A 13968-nucleotide genomic window follows, 5' to 3' on the forward strand; every position below is an offset into this window, starting at 1 on the left:
TAAGATCCTGGAATCCTTTAGCAGTTTTGGTCGGTTTCCAGGATTGCCTCTCTGTTTGGTTTTGTTTTTTTTAGGCATATTGTTTGGGGATTTTTTTTTCTTTTCTTTTCTAGAGGCTAGGCTAGAATGAATGAATGTTCTCTGCTTTGAAATTCCATTTGCAGTTGAATTAAGCTCATAGAAGGGCAGTGGCTGTTTGTACCTCTCCTCTCATGAAATGCTTGGTTGGCCCTCCTTTCACCTGCTGGGACACAGAAGGCTACTCCCCTGTGAAGCAGTCAGGATCCTAAAGCGAGACATTTTCGTGTTGTGGTGTTGATGATTTCAGTTACACGTAACAGGTCTAATGCATGGTGTATTATTTTTATTTGTTATTTTTTTTTATTTTTTTGGTACTAGTTTTGGACCAATCGAATACAAAGGCCCCATGAGTGCTGGTTACATTGAGAAGTTTGTCCGCCGGGTGATGAAACCACTTCTCTACATCCCATCTCAATCAGAGTTACTAGATTTTCTCTCAAACCACGAGGTACTTGTCTTTCATATCTCCTCCCGTCCCCAAGGCTTCACCGGGTGGTGTTGGATTGTGTACATTAGAAGGGTTTTTTATACCTCCTGATTTTCAGCATTGAAAAGATCGCATTATAGATCAGCTCCACTTAAATGCTTTTTGAGATACTTGATTATAGGGATGGTTTGGCCAAGTGAGTTTTAAGGGAATAGAACACTTGTAAAACCTTGTGAATTTTTCATTTGGGAATTGCCAGCAATTTTCAATTTGTCTTGTGATGAATTTAGAGGATATAAGAATTAAATTACAATTTTTATGCACTGCAAATGTCTAAACATTTTATTTGACTCTCATGGCATGTTACTGTGAACTCCTTGTTTTTTTGTGTTAGTTGTAGTTTAGCTTTAAAAAAACCTACGAATATGTGCCTTTCTGTTTTATAAAGTGCATAACTGTTTCAAGGCCTTGTTAACAGAAAGTTTCCTAACATGGTTCTCTGCTGCTTTCCCATTGCCAGCTTCATCCCGTGGTAAATCATTTTCGTAGGATCTTCAGTGTGTGTTCAGGACAGCTTATTATTTCAGAGGCCGGTACAAAGCTTAAAATAATCTCAGTAGATTATAAGAATAGTTCCACAAAAATATTCACTGGAACAAGTGTAAATCACATTTGGGTATAGAAAGTAAAAATGATCCTTAGGTAAAACAAAATCAGGACCATAAGTACCTGAGCGATAAACCCTATGAATCCAGACCTCACTGAGGGATTTACTAATTGTGACTGGGTTGGATTTTACCTTTTGCGTTAGGGAGGTTTTCTGTAGACTGGACATGAATTTCTTTTACTGGGACCTCACAGCTTTTTCAGTCATGTTAGCAACCCTCTTTGATGTGTTGTTAACCGTGGGTAGATTTCCTGGGCGGCGGTGTTAATATCTAGGTACTGAGCCTGTAAGTTCCCAGATGTGAATTAGTGCGAATGTGCCCTTGACCTTACATGGACACTGGATAGATTTCTATGCCCTTGGTGGGCTTGGCTCTCGTTCTTCCCAGGCACGCTGGTGGGCGGGAACCATACCGGGAGGCAGGGCACCTGGGCCTAGTCCTTTGGTGTAACAAGGACAATTAGGTGTAAGAATTGTGTGGGAAGTGGGTTTTCATGTAGATTTGCAGTGGATGACAGAGGCACGGAGGCAGTACAGCCAAATGGTGACTTAGGACACCGAGCTCTGTCACTTGTTAGCTATGTGGCCTGTGGGCTACTTAACTTCTTTAAGTCTCCATGTTTTCATCTATAAACCGGACTTACGTAAGACATGAAAATGCCTAGTGGATGTAGTCCCAAGAAACGAAAATTTAGCAGTAGAAATGACATCATGGAAAAATCCTGGATATTCAGCACTATTTGAGAGAACCCCCCATGTGCATGGTACTTGCTGGAGCTCCCTACTTACATAAGAAATCTTTTGTTTGCAGGGGCAAAGAGGTTTTCCTTCAGGTAGGCTCTGTAGGGATTTTACAGAACACAACCTTCTTTTTTTTCTTTCCATTTTCATTCAGTCTCTCCTCAAAAGTAAAGCAGAATGCCAGAGGAGCTGTGGCACACACACACACACACACACACACACACACACACACACACAATATGGAAAAAGTTGATATCATTTAGCCTTGTAATAAGAGCACCAAGAGGCGGCTTCATTATCTTCAAATGCCCTGTTGGAGATTTGTATCCGGAAAGTTGGGAGCCAGTTCTTAGCAGGGATCACATGATAAGGAAGGATTGCTAGAGGCCTGCGTTGTAGCCCTGACATTTGCGGTCTCTGATTTCTGAGTTTTACGCAGATTTCTCATCTCTGAGTTAAGTGAATTGGCTCAGATAATCCCTCCGGTCTTGGCCGGGTGAAGTTTAGAGGCTGGAAAGAGGCAGGCAGAAGAAGGTTCATCCATTATTGGTTGGGAAGTATTTTTCAGACCATGCCTTTGAACATCTGTATCAGTGTTCTTTCTCATCTTGTTGTATTTATTACCTCTCTAATGTGTCTGTGGTTGGCTCTGCAGGAGAGAGACAAGTCCCTCATAGTGACAGCAGCAAGGCTGATTGATTCCTTAACCTTTAGCCTCCGCGTTCTCTGAATCTGCTTTTCAGCGGTGCTTTCAGAGATGACGCTCCGAGTTTGACGGAGTCCACATCAGATGCACTGACGTGCCGGCGACATTACTCAAGGCTGTGTTCCGGCAGCCCACTTAGTTAGAATGATGTCCAATGATGATTAGCTTGCCTTTCAAACAGGACCAGAATGGGGCCCTGTGTGGTTTCTGCCGGCCTTGAAAACGCTTCCTCCCGAAGTGGTAGATTGCTTTTATTATGTTGGTCTCATCTTTGTCACTGGGCTGCTTCTCACTGAGGTGAAATTGACTGGTTGGCAAGAGACAATATTTGATCAATGGTGGAAGAATTCAGGAGTCAGGCTCAGCACAGGACTCGTGAAACCATTCAACTTGTGAGACGTACCAGCACTGCATAGATGTGGTCTGGGTTTCATACACGCTGTCTATAAGATAGCACAACGGCACAATTCTAGATCCAGAAATGAAGCCACTGTCATGGCTTTGAGAGTTGAGTAGAGAGAGGAAGGATACAGGGATTTTTGGAGGCCCCACTCCAGAGCACCATATACTTTTGGATGTTCCTCTCAGTTAAGGTTTCTCAACCTCAGCTTGATTGACGCTTGGAGTCAGGTGATTCTGTGTTTGGGGGTGGGGGCTATCCCATGATTTCCAGAATGTTTAGCAGCATTCTTGGCCTCCACCTACTAGATACCAGTAGCACTCCCTTCCCTCCTTAGCTGTGACAACCAAAAATAGCCAGGCATTGCTATATGTCCCCTGGGGTGTCCCCTCAGTTGAGAACCTCTGTTTTCAATTACTGTTTTTCCGAAGAAGGCCTTCAGTGTCTCACAGGTATTAGTAAAAACACATCTTTTTTTTCATGTAGCACACAGAATGCCACCATCTGATTGTTCCAAGTTTATCCGCGTATAACAGGGCAGAGAGCATATGAAAATAAAGCAGTGCCTTGACTAGAAAATTCTGGAGTGTTATCTGTGGAAGATTAGAGACAGAAATTATATATATATATATACCTATACATATATACGTATACACGTACACACACACATATATACATATGTATACATACATATACACATATGTATACATACATACGTACGTATGTGTGTGTGTGTGTGTATATATGGTGGTTTTTTTGTTTTTTTAAATTTTAGAGCACACATGAGCAGGGGAGACAGGTGGGGGGCGGGGAGAGAGAATCTTTGAGCAGGCTCCACGCTCAGTGCAGAGCCTGACACAGGGTCACTCTCATGACCCTGGGATCATGATTTGAGCCAAAATCAAGAGTCAGATGCCCAACCGACTGAGACACCCAGGCGCCCCAGGAATGACTTGTATTGTCATCAGTAGAGCTTTCCCTGATACTCGACCTTTTATTCACATTGTTGGTGCACCTCCCCCAAAAGCATGCCTCGTAAATATCTTAAGGATCTTGCTAATTTAAAGAAATCTTACTGGGGTGCCTGGGTGGTGCAGTCGGTTAAGCGTCCGACTTCAGCCAGGTCACGATCTCGCGGTCCGTGAGTTTGAGCCCCGCATCAGGCTCTGGGCTGATGGCTCAGAGCCTGGAGCCTGTTTCCGATTCTGTGTCTCCCTCTCTCTCTGCCCCTCCCCCGTTCATGCTCTGTCTCTCTCTGTCCCAAGAATAAATAAAAAACGTTGAAAAAAATTAAAAAAATAAATAAATAAAGAAATCTTACTAATGAAAGATAATTTTATCAAAACCCTTATCTCCTAATTTATATTTTTTATTAATAGGGATTTCAGTATCAAGTGTGTTTAAATTTGAGTATATCCGAATTAGGCTGAATCATGAATGTTTCTGTGGTACTTCTGGGGTTTGTTTGCTTTTTGCTTATGTCTCTAGGTGTGTTCGTGACATGTTGTAGGAATGCATTTGGTAGTTTCCCCTCTTTAGATAAATGATATTGATTAATTGTAAGTTTGTCTCTAATCCAGATATTCGTGAGTAGTTTGGACCGACACAAAATTGTGCCATTAGTATTTATTCCTTGGGAAGTGATGATATTCTGAAGTTAACAACTTTGAATGTAAACTTTTATTATATTGTACGCATCCTGACCGTATGTGTATATGCTTATGTCGCTCTGATGTCTCAAACCTGTGCGAATCGGTTTGTCACTAAGCCCGGTTTTCTGCTTGTAGAGTAGGACTCGGAGCCCAGATGCAATGTTGAGGAAAATAATTTTGCCTTTAACTTCTGGAACATGACAGAAAGACATTAGAGGGTGAATATTGTAAATATTCTGTAAATTCCAAAATACTTAGCTCACTATTAGCAAGCGAGAGTGTGTAAACTAGCCCTGGTAAGTGCCCTCCAGTGTTCACGTGCTTTTACTTCTGATCCTCCTAATAGCCGTGTAAGACAGAAATGATAAGATCCTTCTGAACAGATTGAGAAGATGGGGTACAGAGGGTGTAATTTAACCCTAAGTGGAGACTGGACTATGGCTTAGAGTTTCTTGCTCCCCACATTCTCCCTTGTATACGAAGAAATGTTTGAGGTCCCGGAGTTGAAACTTGACTATGTATCTAGAGGTCAAAACTTGGGATATTTAACTATTTTATGTCATTTTTGAGCCTTTCTCTTTCAGGATAGAAACATTGTGAAGGTGTCGGCCTCTTAATTTGACTTCAACTTTCTTACCTTCATTTTTAGGAGTGTTTTTTAAGAATGCTGATTAAGGATGGGGCCATGGCTATTGACCTGTTAAAGCAGCAGAGTTTTACCATTTCCTGTTATTAATTGGCCCATTTGCATTTATTCTGCAGGGTTGGGAGTGTTCTTTGGTAACCCCAACTTTGAAGCAGGGTATGGTCTAGAATTTCTTCCCGGATGTGCACTAAAGTCATACCTACCTTGGGGCAGTTGGCTGACTCACTTGGTGGAGCGCACGGCTCTTGATCTTGGTTGGGATCGTGAGTTTGACCCTCATGTCCAGTGTAGAGATTCCTTAAAAAAAATAAAGTAAAATAAAATAAATCATACCAGCCTCATAAATAATGAATGTAGCTAAAAACTGAAGTAAACTCGCCAATGAGGGAGAAGAGCTGGAAGTCCTCTCATTGACAAACCATGTTAAGACATTCTCCTTTCTGCATTCACTCCAACTAACTGGAATCCCTCTTCCTGGAGGGTTCTTCCTGCCTATTTGAGATGCAGACAGGAGAGTCTAGTTGATAGCTTGTGGACAGCATGGACACACATACGACATGGTCATTTTGGTGGCTCTTGAGTTCAGTGGTTAGGGAATAGGATTCAGTGATGGTAATGTCACTTGCAAAGAGACTAGATCTAACACGGTTCTAATTTTAGTATTTCTTAAGGTATCATTTGATTTTGGTATCACTAGCTTCTACATCAGTAATGCTTTCTTTTTTATTTTTTAAAACCCTTGACAGAATCATCTGATTTGTGCCTTATAATCTACCCACCAGTGCCAGCAGTTTATTTAGAACTCTTTCCTTGTAATTTTTAATGAATTTCTATAATTTATCCATTTAAGATGAATGATTTAGCATATGTCCTGTCATTCATTCTTAGCAGTTTTGGCAGACCACCATTGTTTTTTTTTGTTTTTTTAAAAATTTTTTTTTTCAACGTTTATTTATTTTTTTGGGACAGAGAGAGACAGAGCATGAACGGGGGAGGGGCAGAGAGAGAGGGAGACACAGAATCGGAAACAGGCTCCAGGCTCTGAGCCATCAGCCCAGAGCCCGACGCGGGGCTCGAACTCCCGGACCGCGAGATCGTGACCTGGCTGAAGTCGGACGCCTAACCGACTGCGCCACCCAGGCGCCCCCCACCATTGTTTTAAGTTTAAGTGGCATGGGGAAAATCTTAGGAATCTTTTGGTGGGGGAAGCAGGTGTTAGGAAAATTGCCAGGTGAGAGAGAAAACCTGGGTATTTTGGAAGAAAATGTAGTAGAATGCCTGGCACCTGCCGTCCTGTTGTTTGTTAGTAAAAGTCAACTCTGAATGTTGAACAAATTAACAGATACTGCCTCTATCAATTCATAGTTTGACAGCACTGAGCGAAACGATTTTAAATTTTCAGGGTGTGATAATAACATTAGTACAGAAATATTTCAATTGCCTTGGACTAGAAGCACACTGAAGTAACTAGTGTTATGGCCACTAGAGGGTGTGTGCACCATTTGCTGAAATTTATGTCACCCTGCAAATGGTGTTCACTTAGTAGAGAACTCTTGTATGCTGACAAGGATATGCTGGCCTCCTATAAATAGCCTGTTTCCAACCTCATTATAGCAGGTGCTGAATATACTCTACCCCCATGGAAGGGAATTAAAAACACGCAAACTGGGTCAAGTTAGAGTCTGGTATTCATCATATTTTATTCTTTGCTGAATTGTCAACTTAATGGAGGAGCTTTGTCTCCCTTATCTTTTTGTCTCCATTCTTTCACTCGTTCACAAGTGTTTATTTTGTGCCTGCTCCGTGCCAGGTACTGTCTGAGCTGGGTATGTAGTGATAAACGACAGAGTCCCTCTGTTTCATGGGGGTAAACACGGAGATAACAAACAGGAACACAGACAAAGTGCAGGGAGTTGAGTAGTGTCCACCCCTAATCCCTACCCCCCCCCAACCCCGAACATCAGAACGTGGCCTTATTTGGAAATAGGGACTTTACAGGTGTCATTAGTTAAGGATCACGAGATGAAATCATCTTGGACTTAGAGTGGAGCCTAACCCCGCTAATCGGTGTCTTTATAAGAGGACGCAGAGACACAGGCAAGAAGGCCGGGTGAAGACACAGGCAGACGTGGGAGGGGTGTGGCCAAGTTCCGTCTGGAGCCACCCAGAAGCTAGGAGAGAGACAAGGAAGGATTCTTAGAGCTTCCAAGGAGGGCATGGTCCTGCTACCCCCTTGATTTTGGACTGCCAGCGTCTAGAACTGTGAGAATGCATTTCTCTTGTTTTAAGCCACCAGGTGGGTGGTAATTTGTTACCCCAGCTCTAGGAAGCTAACACACGAGGTTCATTTCAGATAAGTGCCCCCAGACAAAGAAAGAAGAGGGATAGGATAGACACGAGGGCCGGGAGGTAGGGTGTAGCTGTTTTGGAAGGAAGAGGAGACCTCTCTGAGGAAATGAGGTTTGAGCAGAAAGTCACAGTGAAGCCTGCGTGTGGCCCAGCCCTGAGGAAACTTGGCGAAAGTGCTCCAGAGGGCGGGCGCGGTAAGTCGAAGGTCCTGAGGCGGAAATCAGGCTGGTGGAGCCAGAGCAGAGGGGAGATTGGTAGGAGACGAGGTCCCAGAGGGGTCTTGCTGCTTTGCTGCCCTGTGTCCTGATTAAACCTGTGATGAGTTGCACACGTGAAGGAAGAACAACACTGGCATCTGAGTTCCTCTGACTGTTTGCGTGGTGGCTGCTTAAGCATCCCGGGAGCGGACTCATGGGACACTGGGGTGGGAACCTGGGGTCGGAAGACCTTTACACGTGGGTCAGCATCCAGTGAGAAGGGACAGCCTGTGTCCCAGCGCCTGGTTTATGTGCTCGCCCAGCTCATCCGAAAGGGCCTTGCAGGTGTGGGGGGGCGGGATAGGGTTGTCTGCTCTGTAGCGCCCCCTGGGTTTATTTGCGGCTGAGCAGACAAGGGGCCTGGATCTGGAAAGGTCCTGGTATGTGAATGTGCATATGTTGTGTTCCCCAAAGTCCCCCTTTTCCAGATTTAAGAAAGGACCATGGAGGAACCTAATCATGGCTCAGAGACAGCTGTTGGGAGACACGGAAGTTCTAGGGACGTGGTCGGTATATTTGTCTTGCTTAAAGCACAACCAGAGCCGGTTTAGTAACGTTTAAGTGATAATTGGCAGTAGAAATAAACAGGTAATTATCACCTCACTTCTTTCCTTTTTTGTTTTGAAATATTTCAAGTTACATTCTGAAACATGCCAATTTTCAAAATTTAATACAGACCATTAATGGTACTGTGAATACTTGAAAAGTAACACTTGAAATCGACTTTGCCCATTTCTCGTGTTCGAAGTGGCTACTTTTTTTTTTTTACAGTTTCTGTAGCCTTTTATCATCTCCTGTAGCTGTTGAATCTTAGGATTTTCATTTCTTTGGCAATGAGAAGTGAAAATAGTTTTTCTTATGGGGTTGTGTGCTTCGTATTGTTTATGGAATTACCTTGGTCAGACTGCTTGAAAATTTTGTTACGAGTTCTTCTGCAAAGAGAGTCTCCTTCATCTGAACTATGTAGCTCCTCAGAAAACAGCAGCAGTGACACCATCAGCAAGAGAAAACCTTTACGCTGTCAAGGTGTCTACACAGGACCCCTGCTAATGGTCCAACCATTACTCGTGTTTAAAGGCTTAATTTGGGTTTCCCTTGAAGACTCAGAATTCACATTTTTCTTACTTGCATTGCTGTGTGCACACGTGTGCGTGTGTGTGCAGAACCACGTGTGCAGCTGTGTCGTGCATGTAGATATGCGCATGCTCACAGGCCACACTAGTGAGCAGTGAAATTTGATTTTTAGCCACGAAACTTTTAATAGGCAGAATGGATTTATTCCATTTGATTTGGGTTTGGAACATTGGTCAGAATTTAAAGAAACTTAAATGAGTCTGTTTTCTATCAGTTTACATTTTTGTTAACCTTTGTGCCCAGTTTTAACTAAGTGCCTAGAATTTCTCAGGATTTTGTCTTCCTTTGTGCGTGGTAGAAAGGCTTGTTACACCGTCCTAGCCTTGCTTGGAACATTTGGAACCCAAACACTGTAATTCTCCTTTAAGCCAGTTCTGGGTTGGCTTGTTAAACACATTTTGAAGGAGTTAAGCAAAAGAAAATCCTGTTTTCAATAACTTTGCTTTTTGATTTCCTCAGTTGTTGGAAAAATAAATTATTTTTATGATTTTTTTTTTAGGTGTTAGAAGTAAACATTCTCTTTCAGCTTCTAAAACCAGTTCATTTGTTAAGAGACTAAGCAAGTGATTTAGATTTGAAAGATCGTGTGTTCCACTACAGATCAGAAATTTCCTCTTTTATACCATATGCTGATGTAAACTTTTACCAACAGATAACGTTTCTCCTTTAGCTTTGGGATCTGATTTTGTCCCAGTGATCAGATCAGCTCCAGTTACGTATTAAGAGCATGCTTTCGGGCCAAAAAGGAGTCTACATTTGCCTAGTGCTCTTTCAGGCCCATTCTTCTCAGTAACCCCATGATGCGTTGTCCCCATTTGCCCGAGAAGGAAGCCGGGGCCTCCCGCTGAATGGTCCACCCAAGACCCTTCAGTGTCAGACTGGAGCTTAGGTCTTCTGACTCCAGGCCTGGCTCTCCTTCCCACTTTGGCTCTTAAGATGGATGCTGTTAGAACAACACCAGACAGAATGGGTGCCACAGAGCCTTCAGACAAGGAGGAAATTGTCCTGACCTGGAAGGCAGAATACGTCTGGACAGTTAACTGGCTTGGCAGGATGCAGGGCTGCCCTGTGGTGAAGCTGAAGGGAAATGGGATGAGCAGGTGGCAATACATGTATAGGAAGGAGGGGAGGAGCAAGAGAGCAAGAGACGAGCCCTCTGCAGACCGGCCTGATGAGCCAGGAGGGTTGCCGTTGTGTGGGCGGCAGGCTTCTGGGGTGGGGTGGGGGGGTAGGAAAGAGCCCCTGGAAGGATGACCTTGAAAGATAGAACCTGATGTCCAGTAAGTGGGAAGGCATGTTTGGAGTGAATGAGAGGAAGTGATTGAGGATGAAGTCAGAGAGAGGTTACAAAGAAATCCTTGATACGACATGCCTGGAGATGCTAAACAAAAGCCGTGAGTACTTGAACTTGATGGCGAGGTTTCTCGCCAGGGACCTAGGAGAACTGTCCGCAGAGGCTGGAGAGACCTTGGGGAGAGGGAAGGAAGTGTCAGCTCTGACACCGCACCCCCCCCCCCCCCCCCCGTAAGCTGCGCCTCCGTCCTTTCCCCGCTTGTTGCCGAAATGGAGGGAAAGCCGAGTCCTATCCCCAGCTTTCCCCACGTGTTTAGGCTTTTTAAGAACTGAGGCACGACAGGTGGCACTTGCCAAATCATCATGTCCTAAAATATTCGCGTCACGCCGTGGCCGACCGTACGTCAGTCACCCAATTCTGTTCTTGTTTCCACAGCCTGGAGTCCTCGGGTACTTTGAGTTCAGTGGCTCACCCCAGCCTCCTGGTTATTTGACCTTCTTCACTTCAGCGTTACTTTCATTAAAGAAAGGTAAACACGATTCGTATCTAGACGTCAGTACTTTTAGCAAATGCGTGTATATGGATACCTTCTTTTGTGTACGTTGTCTTCATGTTTATGTGTTTAAAATGTTCTGATTCCTTTTCTCTGTATTTTTATTAAATGGTTACACTGTTTTGTGTTGTATTGGCAAACACAATACCATGCTGTTTCAGATAGAGTCTCCTAGATGTTTAGCTTTTTAAAAATGTGGCTTGGTCATCCTGTGTCTGCAAGTCTGTGTTTTGTACTTGAGAGTTGATAGCATAACATCTTTTTTTGAGTGTGTAGGTACAAGGTTTGGTCAGAGTTTTTAGTGGTTGTATTATTGCCAGTTGGATGTAGCATGATTTAGGAATATGTTTCCTTCAGGAAGTGTTGTTACAAGTAGGAAAGTCATACCACATTATAGCCTAAGCCTGCTGACAGTTTCACTATTCTCAAATTTATTTATCTACCTACCTACCTGCTTACCTACCTATCTATTCTTTTACTTGGTGGAATCCTCTCTTACTTGAGGTCCCTATTCGTAAAGTTAAACATTGTATCCTGGCCATCTTTTCACATTGCCCATGTTCTTCCTCTGTTACAGTCACAACCTCCTTTCAGTTCTCTGTCTGGTACACTTTGTTCTGCTCCCTTGTCTGTCTCCTTTGTTACCACTCTGGTCCAGGCCCCTTCCCCCGCCCCCTGGACTAGACCAATGGGCCCTTAACTGGTCTCCTTTCTTGCCCTCTCTTCCTCACATGGAAGTCTGTTCTCCCCAGCCTCTCGGGCCCAGCTCCCCACACAGCAGACCTCTTGTTCACCCTTCGGGGTCCAGTTCAAACACCCCACACTTTCCCCCCATCTCATTTGGCTACCCGCTTGGTTTCTTTCATAGTGCCGGACATGGTTTGTGTTCATGTATGAAGTTATGAGATTTGTGTAACGTCTGCCTTCCTCCCCAGACCGTGAGACTTCTGAGGGTAGGGCCTGTGTGTCTTCGGTTTAGTGTTCTTTCTTCAGCATCTGGCACATCGTGGGGTTTCAGTTGCTTTTTGCTGAGTGACCAGACTGACAGTTATGTCATCTTTCCCCCAGTAAATCAACCGAAAACACGTAACTGTCCTGTTACTGGGGTATTAAATTGCCTCTTTTGGTGGGGGGGATTAGAATAGTAGAGTATGAATACTTTGAACAATCGTATGACTGGCCATTTTAAGATACACACTGCCTTAAGGTTTTGTGCCCAGAGAATCTACTGTTTTCATGATTTTCATCTTGGGCGACACTGCAAGAGGAAATTAAGCCGTCACATGAGTATGTGTCTGTCCCCTTGAAAGATTCCGAGCTGCACAGATTCAGGTGACTGAGAAGACTTAGTGAGTGAAAGTTTGAATTTTGGAAGCAACATACTGCCAGAATAAAAAAGCTTAAGAAGCAGATCCTCAAAAATGTTCTTAGAATTGAAAGCTCTTCAGAGGTCCCAACTGAAAATTGTACGTGTAAGGCTAATCTGAGTTGAAGAGGGTGTTTCTAGATCATGGATGGATGTTTTATTATCCAGTTAGCTTATATTATGTGCTCATGATTCATCTTAAGTTAGTTTGTCATTCAGAGGTTTCCAAAATAGGACTTCTTTTTTGGAAAAACCTTTCCAAGCAAAGAGAGTAACTTTTCGCCTGTGTTTTCTTTTTGTTTTCTAAGCCAAGGAGGGTGATACATGGCTAAAAACTACTCACAGGGACAGAAACGAACCTCTTTGGCCAAATCACTAATATTGACAAATGATTACATGACGTTTCTTCTCAGAATGAATCCAGTCAGATTACCTTTACTTGCGACTCTAGTTGGGTCTGGTAAAACCCTCTTGCGTGTGAACTTTGCGAGAGCTGAGATTCATTCTGATTCATCGTTTTTCACCTCTCACTTAAGGTGAACGAACCATTTTTAGAAGCAAAACACAAATTTGGAATGATACCTTTCCATAATCTGTGCCCTAAAAGAAATCTTGCCTTGAGCGTCTGGTTTGTTTTCTATGTTGCTTTCTCATACCCAGCGGTTACATGGTGTTTTACTTTTAATAGTAAGGTGTTCGGTAAGAGAGACATGTGCCCGCTGGTTGTTTGTTTTGTTGTCGTTGTTGTTTTATGTTATAGTTTGAAATGTAAATTTTAGGGCAGGGCTGTGTTTAGGTTGTGTCCACAGATTGAGGCCTAACACACATTTGCCACACTCAACGCTTGATTGATTGTAGAGAGCTCAACCAAAGAAGCGTTTAGACTGTTGCGGTAGAAAGCACATGTCCGGGCGCAGTGCACGGGTGTTCCCGAAATGCACACACCTTTCCTTTGCCTCAGTCTTTTTGTAACTGTCTTAGAAACAGCCAGGACTCTGACATTTGTCTCGAAGCTAGCCGGCCGGCCATCGCTGTCCAAGGATTTGGAGAATGTCCCGTATGTGAAGCCTCATGCCTCGGTGCTGGGAGGGTGCTAAGAGTACACGCCTGCCTCAGGAATGTAGGCGTTCAGTGTGAGATCTGGTTCGTGGTACTTTGCTGTTCTCTTAAGTTGTTTTTTTTTTTTTTTAATGTTTTTATTTACGTTTGAGAGAGAGACACAGAGAGAGCACGAGCTGGGGAGGGGCAGACACAGAATCGGAAGCAGGCTCCAGGCTCCGAGCTGTCAGCACAGAGCCCGACATGGGGCTCGATCCCACGAACCCCACGGTCACGACCCGAGCTGAAGTGTGATGCTTAACCGACTGAGCCACCCAGGCGCCCCTTTGCTGTTCTCTTAAAACCGTTTGTCTAATGTTTGATAGTTTTACACGTTATTATAAGGGAAATAGGGAATACTGGCTTTCCACCTGACCACTTAATATTGACTGCTTTCTCTTGTCTTTTTAACTGTTCCCGCTCGTCTCAATTATCCAGGCCTTTGCTTCACCGGCTAATCTCAAGTCTTGGTGTTGATTTGTGAGTTTATGTAGGTCCCCCTGTTAGGAGGTGTGGGCCCCTTTGTTACATTTCTTCCCTAGCCATTTTCATTTTACTTTTATTGTTTTTTATATAACACTTCTGTATTTTCATGTA

General features: G+C 43.6%; 1 protein-coding gene across 2 annotated transcripts in view; it reads left to right on the forward strand.

Annotated features, from left to right (window-relative positions):
• TXNDC11 (thioredoxin domain containing 11) overlaps positions 1-13968 on the forward strand; it is a 60224-nt gene that overhangs the window by 14031 nt on the left and 32225 nt on the right. The window contains exons 4-5 of one of the 2 annotated variants that reach the window (XM_043560521.1): positions 400-529; positions 10790-10883. In XM_043560521.1, coding sequence (XP_043416456.1) covers positions 400-529; positions 10790-10883 — 224 coding nt within the window. The remainder of the gene's footprint in view (positions 1-399; positions 530-10789; positions 10884-13968) is intronic. The other variant, XM_043560522.1, reaches the window with a different exon arrangement.

Source organism: Prionailurus bengalensis, chromosome E3 (genome assembly GCF_016509475.1).
Source record: "Prionailurus bengalensis isolate Pbe53 chromosome E3, Fcat_Pben_1.1_paternal_pri, whole genome shotgun sequence".
NCBI lineage: Eukaryota > Metazoa > Chordata > Mammalia > Carnivora > Felidae > Prionailurus > Prionailurus bengalensis.